Here is a 17,152-nt window from a genome sequence, read left to right as displayed (position 1 = left end):
ATAATGATTCAGGTAAGTAGCCTAGTGGTTAGAGCGTTGGGCCAGTAACCGAAAGGTTGCTAGATCAAATCCCAGCGCTGACAAGGTAAAAAATCTGTCGTTCTGCCCCTGAACAAGGCAGGCCGTCATTGTAAATAAGAATATGTTCTTCACTGACTTGTCTAGTTAAATAAAGGTTAAATATAAAAATAGCAGCCAGTTTGAGACAACTGAAAAATGTTATGCAAAGAGAGACATAACAACCTTGCTATAACAAATTATTAAGACTCATACATATTTATAACAAGTCATAAAGCGTTATATCTGGATGCTCTAAGTACAGTGTTACTTAAAGATTCCTTTCCTCACCTTTTGAGTCCACGGCTAAAAGTAAATGATTGATGATTTTTTCTTGCAGGTGTGTGCCGAGACACAGAGATTCGAGAAGCTAATGGAACACTTCAAGGACATGGACAACAACATTGACTTTATGGTACACAACGTTTCCACTGGACTAGCCATGAGTTGTTCGGTTACATCATATCCTGAAATCACATTTTATAACCAGACCCTGTAGCTTGACTTCTATTTATTTCTATATCTAGCCAACCACACATAAGGAATCCTCGGCAACTCAGTTTGTTTTGTCGTGCTGTTCCTACTAATACGTGTTAATATAACTAGATGAGGCGGCATGGTGTGTGTGCCAGCAAAATATCTGTATTCCTCAATGTGCCACACTGCCTTCAGCTTTGAGGCTCCCCATTGGTCCGTGCCTGCCGTGTGTGCATGAGAGGCCAACCAGATGCCCTGTGTGTTTGAATAGGCCGTGTGTGTCACAAGTCCGTTCTGAGCCATTTGGTAGAGGGCCAGTCATTTGACACGAGCACGAAAGCAAACAGATTTGTCAGACAGGGCTGGCATCTCTCACCCAGTTGACTTCTTAAGGAAGTCCATTAAGACAGTATTAGCAGGGTGACAAGAATGCACTGATTCTGTGGCGCTCCACTGTGTACATTCAACACGGAGTACTTGTCTCAAATGGCACCCTATTCCCTCTGTAGTGCACTGCTTGTGACTATAGCCCAATGGGCGCTGGTCAAAAGTAGTGCACTACATAGGGATTAGGGTGCCATTTGGGATGCGGCCTGAAGTGATTTCCTTTATCTGCCCATTTAGCATGACGAATGCAGCCACATCATTTCCATACTCATGTTCATTTACACATTAAGACTTTTCCCCAAATGGCACCCTCCTCCCTTAATAGTACATGGAATAGAGTGTGATTTGGGATGCACTCTACAATCCATGGATGTATCAGTACAGTGAAATATCCCTTGATGGTTGTGCTTGTTGGTCCCTATAGGTGGCATGTATGCAGTTCATCAACATCGTGGTCCACTCGGTAGAGGACATGAACTTCAGGGTTCACCTGCAGTACAACTTCACCAAGCTCTGTCTGGACGACTACCTGGATGTAAGTAGATGGATACCAGCCTGAGTTGGGGTCACATAGGGCTGTGGCGCTCATGACATTTTCTCAGCCGGGTCTCACGGTAATTGACCGTTAATTAACATGAGCATGTTTAGCATCTCCAGGCCTCCACACATACAAGCCTGCTGATGCGCACCTTTGGAACATCAACTTGTAAAAAAAGTCTAAGAAATCAATTGAATGTACATCATCACAATAGATCCATTATTTATTTTAGTCAGCTCTAAGGAAACAATATGAAAGGAAGGAAATGTATTTCCGAAGAACAGAATATGAGTTGTCCTACTGTATATTATCTGGCTATGCTCCATGCCATAGGCTGTAGGCTTGTTCATTTAGCTTATAAGTCCTCTGCCATTATTTTATATTATATGATTTTATAGTAAGAACTTAGCTGAATAAAATAGAAAGGATATTTTTCCCATTATGGCGAGTGTGCGCATATGAAGTGGTTATGTTGAGCGTAAAAGTGACCATTTGAAACAGGTCCTATAAACTAGATTTAGAGTTATTTTGCAACTTTAGTTGTGAAAGAAACACCTTATACTGTCTTAGAAATCAAGACATATAGCCTGCACTCGGGCCTTCATCTCAGGCTGCACAGCTGTTCTCTCATCAAGTGATCATGTTTTCATCCATCAGACTATTCTCAAATCTTGTCTTTACTAATATGTCAAATGAGTTTGGATTTAGAATGGTCCATTATCGACTGGGCAGGAACAGTGGCAGGGGAAAAACACGTGTCATTTGTACACACTCGAATAGCGAAAAGGGTGGAGGGTGCGCGCTTTCCCGCCGGTCCGTTTTGTAGGCTACTTGGGTTTTATAGCGGAGCATGTGGTTAATATGAGCAGCTGAGAAATAAATATCCTCCACTCGTCAACCACTGTTTGAGGAGAATGCTCTCGCTGCCCAACAGGTGATATTCCGCCCAAACTCTGTGTGCCATGGGCTCTCCAACCTCGTTCTTGCAGCTACCCAGTGCTTAATTTAGGGACATTCTCGCAAAAAAAAACATATTTCACTAAACTGTTGACAGCCCCTCTGCACGCACGCGACAGGAATAAAGGAGAGAGATGGAAACGCATGGCGGTGAGATATTCTGCATAGCTAAAGGTCATGTGCCACCCAAATAATTATGAAAATACAAAGAAATCACTATTACGAAGCTATTCAAATTCAAATCACTCATTGTAGGTCAACTGTAAGTCGCCCTGCACAATCAATGAGCCAATAGCATCATCTAGGGTTGTACGTTCTCTCCCAGACTCATGGATAGAAGGTTTGGAGCATAAGGTAACCAGTCCATCCAGTATGCATAATAGTACAGTCCACCCTCAAAGGTGATTACTAGAGTTTGTTTAATTTTGGAGTATAGGCTGGACCAATTATGTACCAAAGACATCCTAAATCAGTTTTGTTTTATGTTTTTCTGCCATGTGTAATATGGGTAGGCTAAGTATTGTATAACGGAACAATCCTCATTTGAATTCAGTTCTTTTTTTGGGGGCTTGGGCTCATAAACCTTCATATGCATGAGCTCTAATGTTCATTTTCCAAACAGAGTATTGACCTTGTTTCAGAGTCTTGAGCTGAATAACTAAGTGCATTTTTCCACTCTAATGGTGGTTTTGAATTAATCATCACCTTAGAAAGCAGCTGTCCATTTCGTTGAGTTAGACTTTGAAACAACATCCACAGCGAACATGTTTTAAACTCAGTTTCAACCTGCTGTTGAACTTCTTTCTTCAAAATGATCATCACAGCGTGGGGAGTTTTAAAAGCACGATACTGTTTTGATGACAAGTGTTTGATGTGAATTGTGATTGCATTTGCATTGATGTCAGAGGGACAATAGAGCCCTGAGTACCAGGCCGTCAGGACCTGATGGTACATAGCAAGTTGGGTACTACCCAACACATGTCCAGAGGGCATAAAAGGAGATAACAGTCACGTGGCATTTTACTGTGGTCATGACTCATGACTGCCAGTGTGGTGGTAATATGGTCACAGCAAAGGCCCTAGAGTCAATTCCATTTCTAGTCAGTCAATTCAGGAAGTAAACAGAATTGCAATGTTTTTTTCTCACAGAGAAGCATTACATTTTTTTGTCTAGGTAGGCCTCGAGGAGAATTGGAATAGGGATTTATTTTTACTTACAGAATTGAAGAGGAATTGGCCCCAAACCTGCTATATATCACAGGAAATATGTTGAGATGCTAGTAAAAAAAATGCACTTAGTTATTCAGCTCAAGACTCTGAAACAAGGTCAATACTCTGTTTGGAAAATGAATTAATTCTATAAACCCTCGCCTTGAAGAAGAAGCTAAAATCAATCCTTGTCTTTGAGATGCGACCCTGTGTTCAGTAAACTGGCCCAATCAGTCCATCCTCAGACCTGTCTGTCTGTTTGTTTGTCTGTATATCCATCGGTCTGCATGCATGTCTGTCTATCTCTCGTTCTGGATCAAAGTGTCTCCCAAATGTAAACCTAATGTAAATGTCTGTGTGTCTGTGTGTAGAAGCTGAAGCACACGGAGAGTGACAAGCTGCAGGTGCAGATCCAAGCCTACCTGGACAACGTGTTTGACGTGGGCGCCCTGCTGGAGGACGCCGAGACCAAGAATGCGGCGCTGGAGCGGGTGGAGGAGCTGGAGGAGAACATGTCACATGTGAGAAGAAACAACAACCACACACAGACGTACTGCCTCTATCCAATAACACTCTGACTCCCTACAGAAGACTCTTTGCCACCCTACGTATTGACTTTTTGATAACTCACTCCGGCCGTCCCTTCTATCTGAATCCTCCATCACTCGTTCAGTGACTCGGCATCCATCCATTTCTCCATGCATTTATTCATTGACACGTTCACTACAAACACTCACTCTGCGTTATACGTGTCATGTGATCTGACGGACCCCCCCCCCCCCCTTGTCGACCTTTGCACCCCCAGATGACGGAGAAGCTGCAGGACACGGAGAACGAGGCCATGTCCAAGATCGTGGAGCTGGAGAAACAGCTGATGACGCGCAACAAGGAGCTGGACGTCGTCCGGGTGAGACTGGAGACTTTACTCACTCTACTCCCTCAGTCAGTAGGGGAGAGGAGTTAGTAGCGATGACGGCATAGAGATCCTAGAAGTAAAGTTCCCCCGACCAAGACGGACGGTTCTTTAGTCATGTTTCTAGGATGCCCGTGTCCATTCTACTTATTCTTTATGCAATTCTATGGTTGACAGACACAGGTTGATAATCCTCTGATCTGCGTGCAATGCAGTAACACCTCTGTCTGTTTCCTGCCCCCCTCCCTCCACCCAGGAGGTGTACAAGGACGCCAACTCACAGGTGCACACACTGCGGCGGATGGTCAAGGAGAAGGACGAGGCCATCCAGAGGCAGTGCAACCTGGAGAAGAAGATCCACGAGCTGGAGAAACAGGGCACCATGAAGATCCAGAAGAAGGGCGACGGGGACATCTCCATCCTAACCTCGCCGCCCGCCCCCGGGGGCCCACTGGTGGCAGGATTTGAGGGTGTACCAGGGGGCTATAAAGGGGGTGCGGTCAGCCCGATGGGGTCGAATGGGATGCCCGCGCCGCCCCCTCCTCCTCCCCCACCGCCTGTGCCTGGGACTGGTAGGTGGAATTCCGAGTTCAGACCAATCCCGGCTTAGCTTACTGTTCAGTCACAGATGGTAGCGAAGCAGTCTGGACTGCTAGTTGCTAGTTTCACAACATGCCCTTTAATTTTTACTGTCCTATTTTCTTGAGTGGAATTTAATGTACCGGTATGCCTTTAGCCCAAGCTGTTCCAGCTCTGGCATTTGAGTTGTAACAAAAACAGACACAGAGGCAGAGCTGGGGAAGCCAGCCGAGAGAGAAAGCGAGAGCAGAGCAGTCACACGAGAGGAGTTTGTACTCTGCTGATTGAGTCTCAATGGAAGACAGCACTTGGCATGCTGTCATCTCAATTCCACGCTTACTTTATATCTCTTGTTCCCTCTGCTCCTGTTTGTTCATCCTCTCCTCTATTTCACTCCCTCTATTCCAGTGCCAAATGGGCCATTGGCTGGCCTCGCCGCTCCTCCCCCTCCCCCGCCACCCCCGCCTCCCCCTGGCCCTATGGCGGTGTCTGCCCCCCCGCCCCCTCCTCCACCCCCCATGGCCCCACCGCTGCCCGGCTGTGGATCCCCCACTGTCATCTTCAACTCAGGGTTAGCAGGTAAGGACATCCCACCCAGACGCCGCCTGCGTGTGAGACTGAATGCGTCTCAAATGGCACCCTATTCCCTTTGTGGTGGATGTGGATGAATCACGCTGTACCAGACAATGAAAGATGGGTTTTCCCGATACGCTTTTGTTCTGTTACAGTTTTTTTGTTATCGCTTTGGTGCTATTTTCACAAGTATGTGGTGAATTTTCCAAACTGTTAATACAATACTCCAAACTGGTAAACCTTATTCAAAACCTTTTTTATTGTGCATTTATTTTGTTTGGCGACATCTTTCACCTAACAACCATTGATCCCCAAAATATGTTTACTGTGAAATACAAAATATACCCCCCCCCCAAAAAAAATTATAATTTCTATCCCATGTGTGGTCAAAGGTGAGATTATTACACATTTTCATTGATGCAAAAATATATTGTTCAGATGTAATTACAACTATATTCAAATGGAACAAATGAAAGAAAGAAACAAAGTTTTGCAGCCACTAGTTTGCTTCAAGCCTGTCTTGAGCATTTGGCCATAGGTTCTCATCAACATTGCAATAAATGTCCTCATTGTTCATGCACCTGGAGAAAAACCTTTTGGCATGGCGAATCATTGCCTCATCCATGGTCTGGAGGGGATCATGTGAAACGCATTTCTAGATGAAACACTGATTTAAGTTTGGTGGGAAAAAATGACCTATGTTTTTGTGTGTTGTACTTAGTCAATTTAAAATGTGCTTCGAGTTTTAAAACTGCCTTTTCGATTATCTGGTTTGAGTTTTGTACTAAGCGTTTTGAACTTTCCCACTTGTGAAAATCGCACCAACGCAATTGAAGAAAACTGTTATGTATGTTAATGGGATCGGCTATCAGTGATCATCACAATTGCAATCTTTTTTTGGTATGTTTGTGAACCGTCGTTATCAAGTGTTAATCGTCTGCAGTATTTTATCAGCCCTTATCATAATACAGTGCATTCTGAAAGTATTCATGTGTGTATCAGCCAAGCCTCCTGATATCCTTTAGGCCTTTTGAACCCTGCCGATATTTACACTATCACTGTGTCTGAGGCTGGTTACTCAGCGCAATTTCAAGCTGCTTGACTTCCTGGATATCAGGGTGTGGATAGCATGGGTGACTCAGAGCGGATGTGACGGCTAATCAGGCCTCTTCTGACTCACTGACTTGCCCCCCCCCCCCCCCTTAACCTATCATTCATTGTGTGTCACTGGGTCTGTACACACTCTGCAGACTTTGACCAGTTGAGACAACGATGCAATGTGACACAAGATCATTCCAGAATTTGACCTTTGACTCTTGATCTGAAGCCTTAATTCAGTATATGACAGCACTAGCGTTAGTACACTTTCAACTGTAAAGCTTGTTTCGACCACGTCTGGTTTTTTATGATCTGTTATTGTCTATTATGATTGATTATCTTACTAATCTCTCTTTCTTTCTCCTTATTAATGATTTCTCTGGTTGTTTTTCTCTCTACCTTGTTTTCTGCCAACCAGAGGGACCCATCAAACTGTTCTGTAGGTTTTGTCTGTCATGTGGTTGTGTTTTCACTGTTCCTCCTCTCCTGAGTATTTGGAAATGGTATTTTTAGTCGTAACAGCAAACATGAGACAAGACACACACACACACACACACACAGGAGGAATGTCCGCATAGAGATGGCCATTTATGCCCTATGATTTTTTCCAGTCTAGCCAAGCATGAAATTGGACTCTTTGTTTCATGCATTCTCTTTAAATTCTCTTACGACTGTGCAGACTCCCCAAAAATAGTATTCATTCTTCACAGCTGTACTGTAGAAGGCTTGAACCCACCAAAATATGAAACCACAGTCTATCCACAAAACAAGGACCACAGGACATGGAGTCCTAGTTGGGGTCATTTGTCATCATTCTGGGATCCTGAACTGCTGTGGTCCTTAGCCTGTTACATATAATGGGACGAGACAAAATACAGTACAATCTGTCTTACTTAGTCTTGACTGATGGGAAAGCACTGAAAATGCCACATTTCCAACTCCTGCACGGTCTCCATACTGTACTCTACCTTGTGCGTGTGTGATTTATTGTAATGTCAGGAAGTGTCTGTTGTTGCATGCTGAAACACATTGACGTGCCGCTGCAGGTAGGCTGGTATTGATAGCAAGATAGGAGAGTGTTGCACAAGCCTGGAATGCCCTGGTTGTCACACTCTCCAATCCTGATCCTTATCGCTCTGCCCCACGGTACCTCTGTCTGTCTGCGTGCTAGAGAGGTTACCCGGGGAGAGGCAGTCAATCTGGGCTTATTTACTCAGTATGGCCATAATCCTTATAAACACAATATATAAACACAATATGCCACTGTGCCAGGGATGACAACCCTAGCCATATGCACATTCAATATCATAGGTAACTCAATTTGGTGTCCCCCAAGGCACTATTCTGGGCCCGCTACTGAACAGTATGTCTTGGTTAAATGAAGGTTAAATCAATAAACTAGTGGTAGTGGCTAGCAGTAAAGAGCTAGCCAGAGCCCATCATGCCCTGCTGTAGAAGTGGCTGTAGAGCACATCTCCAGCTCTCTCAGGCGGGATTTCATTAAATGGGCTCTTAAAATGAGACCGACGGCCAGTCTCAGCCTATTTATCTATCTACGGAGGGAGGCATATCCATGTGTGTCACCACCACCAGTAACTGATAGGACTGTGTGTGTCCCAAATGCCACCCGTATTCCCTATGTAGTGCACCCTATTTCCTATATAGTGCAGTGGAGGCTGCTGAGGGGAGGACGGCTCATAGTAATGGCTGGAATGGAGTCAATGGAATGGTATCAGCCACATGGAAACCACGTGTTTGATACCACTCCATTGACTCCATTCCAGCCATTATTATGAGCCGTCCTCCGCTCACTAGCCTCCACTGATATAGTGCACTTCTTTTGTAGTACTAAAAGTAGTGACCTACATAGTGAATAGGGTGCCATTTGGGATGCATGCAGCCTATGTCTATCCTCCGTCACACGACGTGTGCACTGTGTGTTTGTGAGAGTGATGACAGAGACAGGTAGATGGTGTGTTTGTGAGAGTGATGACAGAGACAGGTAGATGGTGTGTTTGTGAGAGTGATGACAGAGACAGGTAGATTGTGTGTTTGTGAGAGCGATGACTGAGACAGGTAGATTGTGTGTTTGTGAGAGCGATGACTGAGACAGGTAGATGGTGTGTTTGTGAGAGCGATGACAGGTAGATGGTGTGTTTGTGAGAGCGATGACAGAGACAGGTAGATGGTGTGTTTGTGAGAGTGATGACAGAGACAGGTAGATGGTGTGTTTGTGAGAGTGATGACAGAGACAGGTAGATTGTGTGTTTGTGAGAGTGATGACAGAGACAGGTAGATGGTGTGTTTGTGAGAGTGATGACAGAGACAGGTAGATGGTGTGTTTGTGAGAGTGATGACAGAGACAGGTAGATGGTGTGTTTGTGAGAGTGATGACAGAGACAGGTAGATGGTGTGTTTGTGAGAGTGATGACAGAGACAGGTAGATGGTGTGTTTGTGAGAGTGATGACAGAGACAGGTAGATGGTGTGTTTGTGAGAGTGATGACAGAGACATGTAGATGGTGTGTTTGTGAGAGTGATGACAGAGACAGGTAGATGGTGTGTTTGTGAGAGTGATGACAGAGACAGGTAGATGGTGTGTTTGTGAGAGTGATGACAGAGACAGGTAGATGGTGTGTTTGTGAGAGTGATGACAGAGACAGGTAGATGGTGTGTTTGTGAGAGTGATGACAGAGACAGGTAGATGGTATCTTTGTGAGAGTGATGACAGAGACAGGTAGATGGTGTGTTTGTGAGAGTGATGACAGAGACAGGTAGATGGTGTGCTTTCTGATTTATTCCTCTGTGCTCCGGTGCAGCCGTGAAGATTAAGAAGCCCATCAAGACCAAGTTCCGTTTGCCGGTATTCAACTGGGTGGCGCTGAAGCCCAACCAAATCAACGGCACCGTGTTCAACGAGATCGACGACGAGAGGATACTGGAGGTAGGGAACCATCCACTCACCCCCACGTATATGCACTTCACACTTTGACCTTCTCTAAAAGCTATGTTGGTCTACTGTACTTCAAAACAAAATGTAGGATACTCACCACAGGGTTGCTTAGGATTCAAACCTTCTCACTTGAAGTGTGTTTTCAACCTCAGGACCTGAACGTGGATGAGTTTGAGGAGATGTTCAAGACGAAAGCCCAGGGCCCGGCCATCGACTTGGCCGTGAGCAAGACCAAGATCATCCAGAAGGGTCCCAACAAGGTGGCGCTGCTGGACGCCAACCGGGCCAAGAACATGGCCATCACCCTGAGGAAAGTGGGCAAGGCCCCCGAGGAGATCTGCAAGGCCATTCAGCTGTAAGACGCCATGGACTCCTCCGCAACACGACCTAGTGGTCTTCTTAATCTATGTAGCACTGCGAATGAGGGTTTTGTTTGTTTGTGTGTGGGTCTGCTTAGTGTTTGTGTCTGTATAGCATAGCGTCTGTGTGCATGTCTGTGTCTCCAGTCCGTGTTTGCCTGTGCCTCCGCATAGCGCGCATTTCTGTGTCTAATAACCGACATCCCACCCCCCTCCCGTCAGGTTTGACCTGCGCACCCTGTCGGTGGACTACGTGGAGTGTCTGATGCGCTTCCTGCCCACGGAGAACGAGGTGAAGATCATGCGTCAGTACGAGAAGGAGCGGAAGCCCGTGGAGGCTCTGACGGACGAGGACCGCTTCATGATGCACTTCAGCAAGATCGAGCGGCTCATGCAGAAGATGACCATCATGGCCTTCATAGGCAACTTCTGCGAGAGCGTTCAGATGCTGACACCGGTGAGGCTGTCTTAGGGCTGATATGATTGAGGTTATAGGTGACGGGAGAGGAGGATTCGGTCTTCGGCCCTGTATACACTCAAGTTGTGCAACTGATGTACAACGCTTTTGGGTTTTGTGATACAACGGGGTGTTTCTGCACACACAAAAATGACACAAGCATTGTGTGAACATTTTTGTGCAAACCAACTAGGGCTGGGCGATATGTCCGAAATATCATGTCATATTTTTGACAGTATTTTATGTTTAGAATAATAAAAGTTCTAACTTTGCTTTATGAGTAGTTTGACCCTAGGGTGGCAACACATACCAAAGATAATTTCCTGCATTTTCATTCATTTCTGCATTTCCAGCACTCATTTGAGGTAATTTCCACACTGCCACGTAGGGCTGCACGATTTGGTCAAAAAAGGCCATATTTTTAACCAAATGTTGCAGTTGCGATTTGACTTGCGATTTAGATCAAAACACTTGGGTGAACTGTTGGAATCATGGAAATAGAATAATTATTCTAATTCTATATAAATGTATAGTGGGCACTTTGAATGCAGTGACAACGAATTAAAATGCCAGGGATGAGTTATTGTGACAGGATAGGAACCAAAGTGTTGGTCAGTGTTTCTTAGGGGACCCTATAATGTTTAGCTACGTTAAATGTTTCTTCATGTAGCCAACATATTCATGCTTCCTTCGCGTATTTCTCTTTGATTTAGAAGATAATGTTGCACAAACAATATGCTGATTTAGGCCTATACCATCACTGGTATCAGTCTGTATAGCTAGCTAGCTCAGTACATTTATTAGACAGCTAACTAGCGATTAACATTAGCGGTAAAGCGATTTACTTTAAACCTTGCTAAGAAAAGACAAACTAGCTGTTTGCAGAACCACAAAAAAGTAGTGTAATTATAGAACGCTTGTGGATTTATATTAAGAAGCAAAGTGGAAACAACATTATTGCATTGATCAAACTGAACGCAAGTGTCTCGTGGTCAAGCAACAACAAATGCTCTCCTTGAGTGACAGGGCTAGGTCTGTATGGAAAGCGGCATGGAGAGAGATGACTCAATTGTATTTATTTAACCAGGTAAGTTAACTGAGAACGCATTCTCATTTACAGCAACGACCTGGGGAATAGTTACAGGGGAGAGGAAGGTGGATGAATGAGCCAATTGGAAAGCTGGGGATGATTAGGTGGCCATCATGGTATGAGGGCCAGATTGGGAATTTAGCTAGGACACAGTGTTAACACCCCTACTCTTTAAATAAGTGGCATAAATAAATAAATAAGTGGCATGGAATATTTAGTGACCACAGAGAGTCAGGTCACCCATTTAACGTCCCATACAAAAGACCGCATCGTACAAAGGGCAACGTCCCCAATAACTGTCCTGGGGTATTGGAGATATATTTTAGACCAGAGGAAAGAGTGCCTCCTACTGGCCCTCAAACACCACTTCCAGCAGCATCTGGTCTCCCATCCAGGGACCAACCCTGCTTAGTTTCAGAAGCAAGCCAGCAGTGGGATGCAGGGTGGTATGATGCTGGCCCATGTAGCAGTGTAAAATATAAAAATGTACGTTACACACGGCATATCACATTTAACAAACCAAAAATTCAAATAACGTTATAGAAGATAAAGTAAAAACCCAAACCGGTCTGTGCATTAATACCTGTATATAGTAAAATATAGTATACCGCCCAGCCCTAAGACCAACTCTCCATTGTATCATAAATATATCACTCGTATCACAACCATTGTCAAATGTGTTGTAGATCAGTTGTACAACCTGAGTGTGTACAGGGCCTTCTTTAGTTTGACTTATTCTCCTCTTGTCTGAATTTTGTTCTATTTCCTTCTTTCTTATTTTTTTACAGCAACTTCATGCGATCATCGCAGCATCTGTGTCAATAAAATCCTCACAGAAACTCAAGAAAATTCTAGAGGTAAGCGACAAAATACAGATTTCTTTGCATCAAAAATATTCCGTGCTGATTTTTTGTTGTTGGAAATATTGTTCCTGGCTGCCTTCTGTGTTGATGTTCCAGTGCTGTTGTTTCCCCCCACAGATTATCTTGGCTCTCGGAAACTACATGAACAGCAGTAAAAGGGGAGCGGTATACGGTTTTAAACTACAAAGTTTAGATTTGGTAAGAGATTCTCTCTCCCATCCTAAATGTATTGCTAGTGCATAACGTGCTTCAAGATTGTCATTGTCCGCATCCCAAATTGCACACTATTCCCTATTTAGTGCACTACTTTGAACCACAGCCCTATGGGCCCATGTCGAAAGTAGTGCATTACAAAGGGAATAAGGTGCCATTTGGGACGTAATTATCTTCACACGCCTTTTAATCCTCTAATTCCCCCAGCTACTAGACACCAAGTCGACAGACCGGAAAATGACACTGTTGCACTACATAGCCAACGTGGTGAAGGAGAAATACCAGCAAGTCAATCTGTTCTACAACGAACTGCATTATGTGGAGAAGGCCGCAGCAGGTACGATTCACAACATGGCCTCGTGATTTTACAGTGAAAGGGTTGATGCTAAATCAGATCCTAGGCTGCACCCTATTCCCTACATAGTGCGCTACTTTTGACCAGAGCCCTATGGGCCCTGGTCTAAAATAGTGCACTATATGTGGAATAGGGGTGCCATTTGGGGCGCATACCTAAGTCATTGGATTGTAGCCTATCTTTGGTCTGCAGGCACTTCTGTTGCACTGTGCCTTCAGTCATCTGCAGTTTTGTGCTACAACAGACTGTGATGTTGTTCTCTTGCTGAGGAATTGACACCTCCATGCAGGATGTTACTCTGAAGAGCTGTGCTGTAAACTCACTGAGGTACGGCCCTCCCTGATTTGAACAGTATCCAATTGTGTGTGTGCTATCTCAGTGTCGTTAGAGAACGTTCTGCTGGATGTGAAGGAGCTCCAGCGGGGAATGGACCTGACTAAGAGAGAGTACAGCATGCACGGTCACAACACCATGCTCAAAGACTTCATCACACACAACGAGGGCAAGCTGAAAAAGCTGCAGGACGACGCCAAGATCGCACAGGTAAATGTCATCTCACTGAATTGATTTTGTGCAAAATTAATACAGCAACTTTATTAAAGGTTTTAGTTCAGGACTAAGTTTAATCTGTGTCTGAGAAACTGGCCTTATATGTTTGACAGGACGCCTTCGACGAGGCGGTCAAATTCTTCGGCGAGAATTCCAAAACGACGCCCCCGTCTGTGTTCTTCCCGGTGTTTGTGCGCTTCGTCAAGGCCTACAGGGTGAGACTAATGCCCCCCCCCCCCCCCCCCCCTGCTCCTGACCAAGCCCTCATCCCTGCTCCTCCAGCTGTGGAAACGCCTCAGTCTAGGCTCAGTCTAAGTGTGTGTCTGTGTGTGTTCTTTCAGCAAGCGGAAGAGGACAACGAGCAGAAGAAGAGAGCGGAGCAGATGATGATGGAGAAACTTCTGGAGCAGGAGGCCATGATGGACCAGGAGGACAAGAAGGTAACCTCTCCTCCCTCATCTATATCTCTCTCGCTCTCTCTCTCTCGCTCCCTCCTCACCCACTTCCTATAAGATCAACTACCCCTTCCCCCCATCCTCCCTCTCACCCTTTCTCCCTCTCTCTTTCCCTCTCCTTCCTCATCCTCTTCCTATAATTTAAGCTTATCTTTCTCCCCCAGCTCTACCTCTCTCTCCTTCCCCTAACTCTCCCACATCCCGCTCTCCCTGCTGATGGGGCAGCTATATTAGGCACTGCAGACACCTAGTGTATCACATCAAGTCAAGATAAGCCACTATATATAACCAGTAAACATAAACAGTTAGAAAAACCAACCAGGAAATATAGACGGTATATATAATATATGTAGAACCTTTCCAATGGACACATTTGACTGACAGCTACGGCTCTAGGTTTTATAGAGCTGTAAAGTGTCACACCGGAACACCCTTATGCTGTTTGTATAGTCGAAAAAGGCGCCTGTGATTTGACTGTGTGCGTACGTCCTTGTCTGTGTGTTTTATTCTATCTATATATATGTGTGTGTGTGTGTGTGTGTGTGTGTGTGTGTGTGTGTGTGTGTGTGTGTGTGTGTGTGTGTGTGTGTGTGTGTGTGTGTGCGCGTGTGTGTGGTCTCCCCACCAGTCTCCGTCCCATAAGAACACCAGGGGCAGGAGTCAGCAGCAGGAGGTGATAGCTGAGCTGAGGAAGAAGCAGGTGAAGGATACGGGCAGCCGCCACGTCTACGAGGGCAAGGACGGAGCCATCGAGGACATCATCACCGGTAAACAGGACCGGGGGCCAATCACCATCAGTTCTACAATCACCCAACATTACTTATACACATGCAAACGTACACACACATGCGTGTACACATACTGTATGCGCATACACACACACACACACACACACACACACACACACACACACACACACACACACACACACACACACACACACACACACACACACACACACACACACACTGGGTGTTCTGCATGCAAGTCCTCCCCTGTGCTCTAATCCAGTCTCATTCAATCATTAACATGGGTTTCTAAACCACTAACAAGTATGTTGCCTCTTAACTATTGAACTGTTTCAACTGTCAAAGATTCAAACCTTAGGCTTTATTTGACCTTAATCATATGTTAAAAACATGCATTGACAGTCCAGCTAACCTAACCTAGACACTTGAAGCCGGCTCAAATGTGTATATGATCATTATCTGCTCTCTGCTTTTTCAGAAGTCCCGGTTGGAAGATTCCTGAATGTCCTACTTATTCCATACTGATTCCAGGGAATCTTCCAACTAGGATTTCAATAAGCAGGAAATTCAGGAATCCTCCAACCAGGATTTCTGGAAGACATGGGAGTTTTGTGAAAGTTCACGGAATTTTGCAGCCCTTGTAGGCCTGTAGTACTGTAACCCTGTAACCCTCTATAGAATGTGTTAATGTTTCTGTGCTTCAGTCTTCTAATGCTGTAGGGTGTTAACCTGTTCTAAAACCCTGTAGATGTGTGCTTCTCCTTACTGTCTTGTCTTGGCTGTTGTCGTTGTTTCAATGCAGTGCTGAAGACAGTGCCCTTTACCGCCCGCACAGCCAAACGGGGCTCTCGGTTCTTCTGCGAGCCGGTTCACAATGAGGAGAGCCATTACTAAAGCTTAGAGCTCTCTCTCTGAAAGGTTCCTGTAAACACAGTTGCTCTTCTTTCTTTCTTTCCTATCTCTCTCTTTCGCCGTACTCTCACTGTGTGTTGTGTGTTCCCTCTCACTCGCTCACTCTGTGGGTGTGTCACTTTCAGTCACGTGTGTGTTTGTATATATGTGTGTGTGGGGGGGGGGTGTCTGTCTCCGCCCTTCCTATGAGGGGAGCATGAGGAGGGAGGGGTTTGGTGGGAGGGGTCGCTGGTGTCATCTCCGTTACCCTGCATGAAGCGTGTCATCCCCGTTATATACTTTCTCATCCGTTTGTATCGTCACCCATCGCAAACCATAATGTCACAGACATTTTCCTGTCGGTCAGTCAGGCCATTGATATTTGAGAAGAGTGCGATGGGTAGATGGGTAAGAAACCATCTCTCTCTATCTGTATTAGTAATACATACACTGAGTGTACAAAACATTATGAACACCTGCTCTTTCCATGACATAGACTGATCAGGTGAATCCAGGTGAAAGATATGATCCCTTATTGATGTCACTTGTTAAATCCACTTCAATCAGTGTAGTTGAAGGGGAGGAGACAGGTTAAAGAAGGATTTTTAATCATTGAGAAAATTGAGACATGGATTGTGTATGTGTGCCACTCAGAGGTTGAATGGACCAGACAAAATATTTAAGTGCCTTTGAATGGGGTTTGGTAGTAGGTGCCAGGAGCACTGGTTTGTGTCAAGAACTGCAACGGTGCAGAGTTTTTCACGCTGAACAGTTTCCTCTGTGTATCAAGAATGGTCCACCACCCAAAGGACATCCAGCCAACTTGACACAACTTTGGGAAGCATTGGAGTCAACATGGGGCCAGCATCCCCGTGGAACGCTTTCGACACCTTGTAGAGTCCATGCCCCGACGGGGACGGGGTGCATCTCAATAGTAGGAAGGTGTTCTTCATGTTTTGTACACTCGGTGTATATCAATCAGACAGCATGGTAAGTGCCCTCTGCTGTTAATATAGCTGAAGTGCTTCCTAGGCCGTAGCCCAACGGATTGTCACTGACTACCATCCAAGACGTTTATATTGCATGACATATGTTATATTGACTAGTATTAATGCCAGTAGTTATGTGGTATAGTGTATTGTAGTTCTGCTTCAGTAGATGAAGTTAGTATAGTTAGTATTGTCAACATAGCAGAGTAGTTTACCCTATAATTCTAAAATCTATAATATATTGTAAGTTAGGATGTGTTGATGTTGACTCATTTTAAGATGTCTGTGGCATTATACCTTGCTTGTGTGTCCATCTGTCTTATCATGAAAACTAAGTGTCGTGTTCATCATGTATTACTGCTGCTGTTCGGGTCTCCGCATGCCACTGGCTTTCTCCTGCTTCATACCCAAAATGTCCCCTGTTCCCAGATCCCCTATCTCT

At 45.0% G+C, this 17,152-nt stretch overlaps 1 protein-coding gene across 6 annotated transcripts in view; it reads left to right on the top strand.

Moving 5' to 3' along the window:
- LOC129816347 (formin-like protein 2) overlaps nucleotides 1–17,152 on the top strand; it is a 91,280-nt gene that overhangs the window by 69,560 nt on the left and 4,568 nt on the right. For 2 of the 6 annotated variants that reach the window (XM_055870730.1, XM_055870734.1), the window contains exons 10-26: nucleotides 398–472; nucleotides 1,346–1,456; nucleotides 3,997–4,146; nucleotides 4,431–4,532; nucleotides 4,795–5,110; nucleotides 5,526–5,696; nucleotides 7,207–7,227; nucleotides 9,607–9,731; nucleotides 9,893–10,095; nucleotides 10,322–10,556; nucleotides 12,435–12,503; nucleotides 12,627–12,707; nucleotides 12,930–13,059; nucleotides 13,457–13,620; nucleotides 13,740–13,841; nucleotides 13,968–14,066; nucleotides 14,710–14,848. In XM_055870730.1, the coding sequence (XP_055726705.1) occupies nucleotides 398–472; nucleotides 1,346–1,456; nucleotides 3,997–4,146; nucleotides 4,431–4,532; nucleotides 4,795–5,110; nucleotides 5,526–5,696; nucleotides 7,207–7,227; nucleotides 9,607–9,731; nucleotides 9,893–10,095; nucleotides 10,322–10,556; nucleotides 12,435–12,503; nucleotides 12,627–12,707; nucleotides 12,930–13,059; nucleotides 13,457–13,620; nucleotides 13,740–13,841; nucleotides 13,968–14,066; nucleotides 14,710–14,848 (2,293 nt within the window). Of the gene's footprint in view, nucleotides 1–397; nucleotides 473–1,345; nucleotides 1,457–3,996; nucleotides 4,147–4,430; nucleotides 4,533–4,794; nucleotides 5,111–5,525; nucleotides 5,697–7,206; nucleotides 7,228–9,606; nucleotides 9,732–9,892; nucleotides 10,096–10,321; nucleotides 10,557–12,434; nucleotides 12,504–12,626; nucleotides 12,708–12,929; nucleotides 13,060–13,456; nucleotides 13,621–13,739; nucleotides 13,842–13,967; nucleotides 14,067–14,709; nucleotides 14,849–15,632; nucleotides 15,749–17,152 lie in introns of all 6 variants that reach the window. The other 4 variants (XM_055870732.1, XM_055870735.1, XM_055870731.1 and 1 more) reach the window with 3 other exon arrangements.

Source organism: Salvelinus fontinalis, chromosome 19 (assembly GCF_029448725.1).
Source record: "Salvelinus fontinalis isolate EN_2023a chromosome 19, ASM2944872v1, whole genome shotgun sequence".
NCBI classification, from domain to species: domain Eukaryota; kingdom Metazoa; phylum Chordata; class Actinopteri; order Salmoniformes; family Salmonidae; genus Salvelinus; species Salvelinus fontinalis.
Note: the sequence above shows the minus strand (reverse complement) of the source record. Positions and strands in the feature narration are given on the sequence as shown.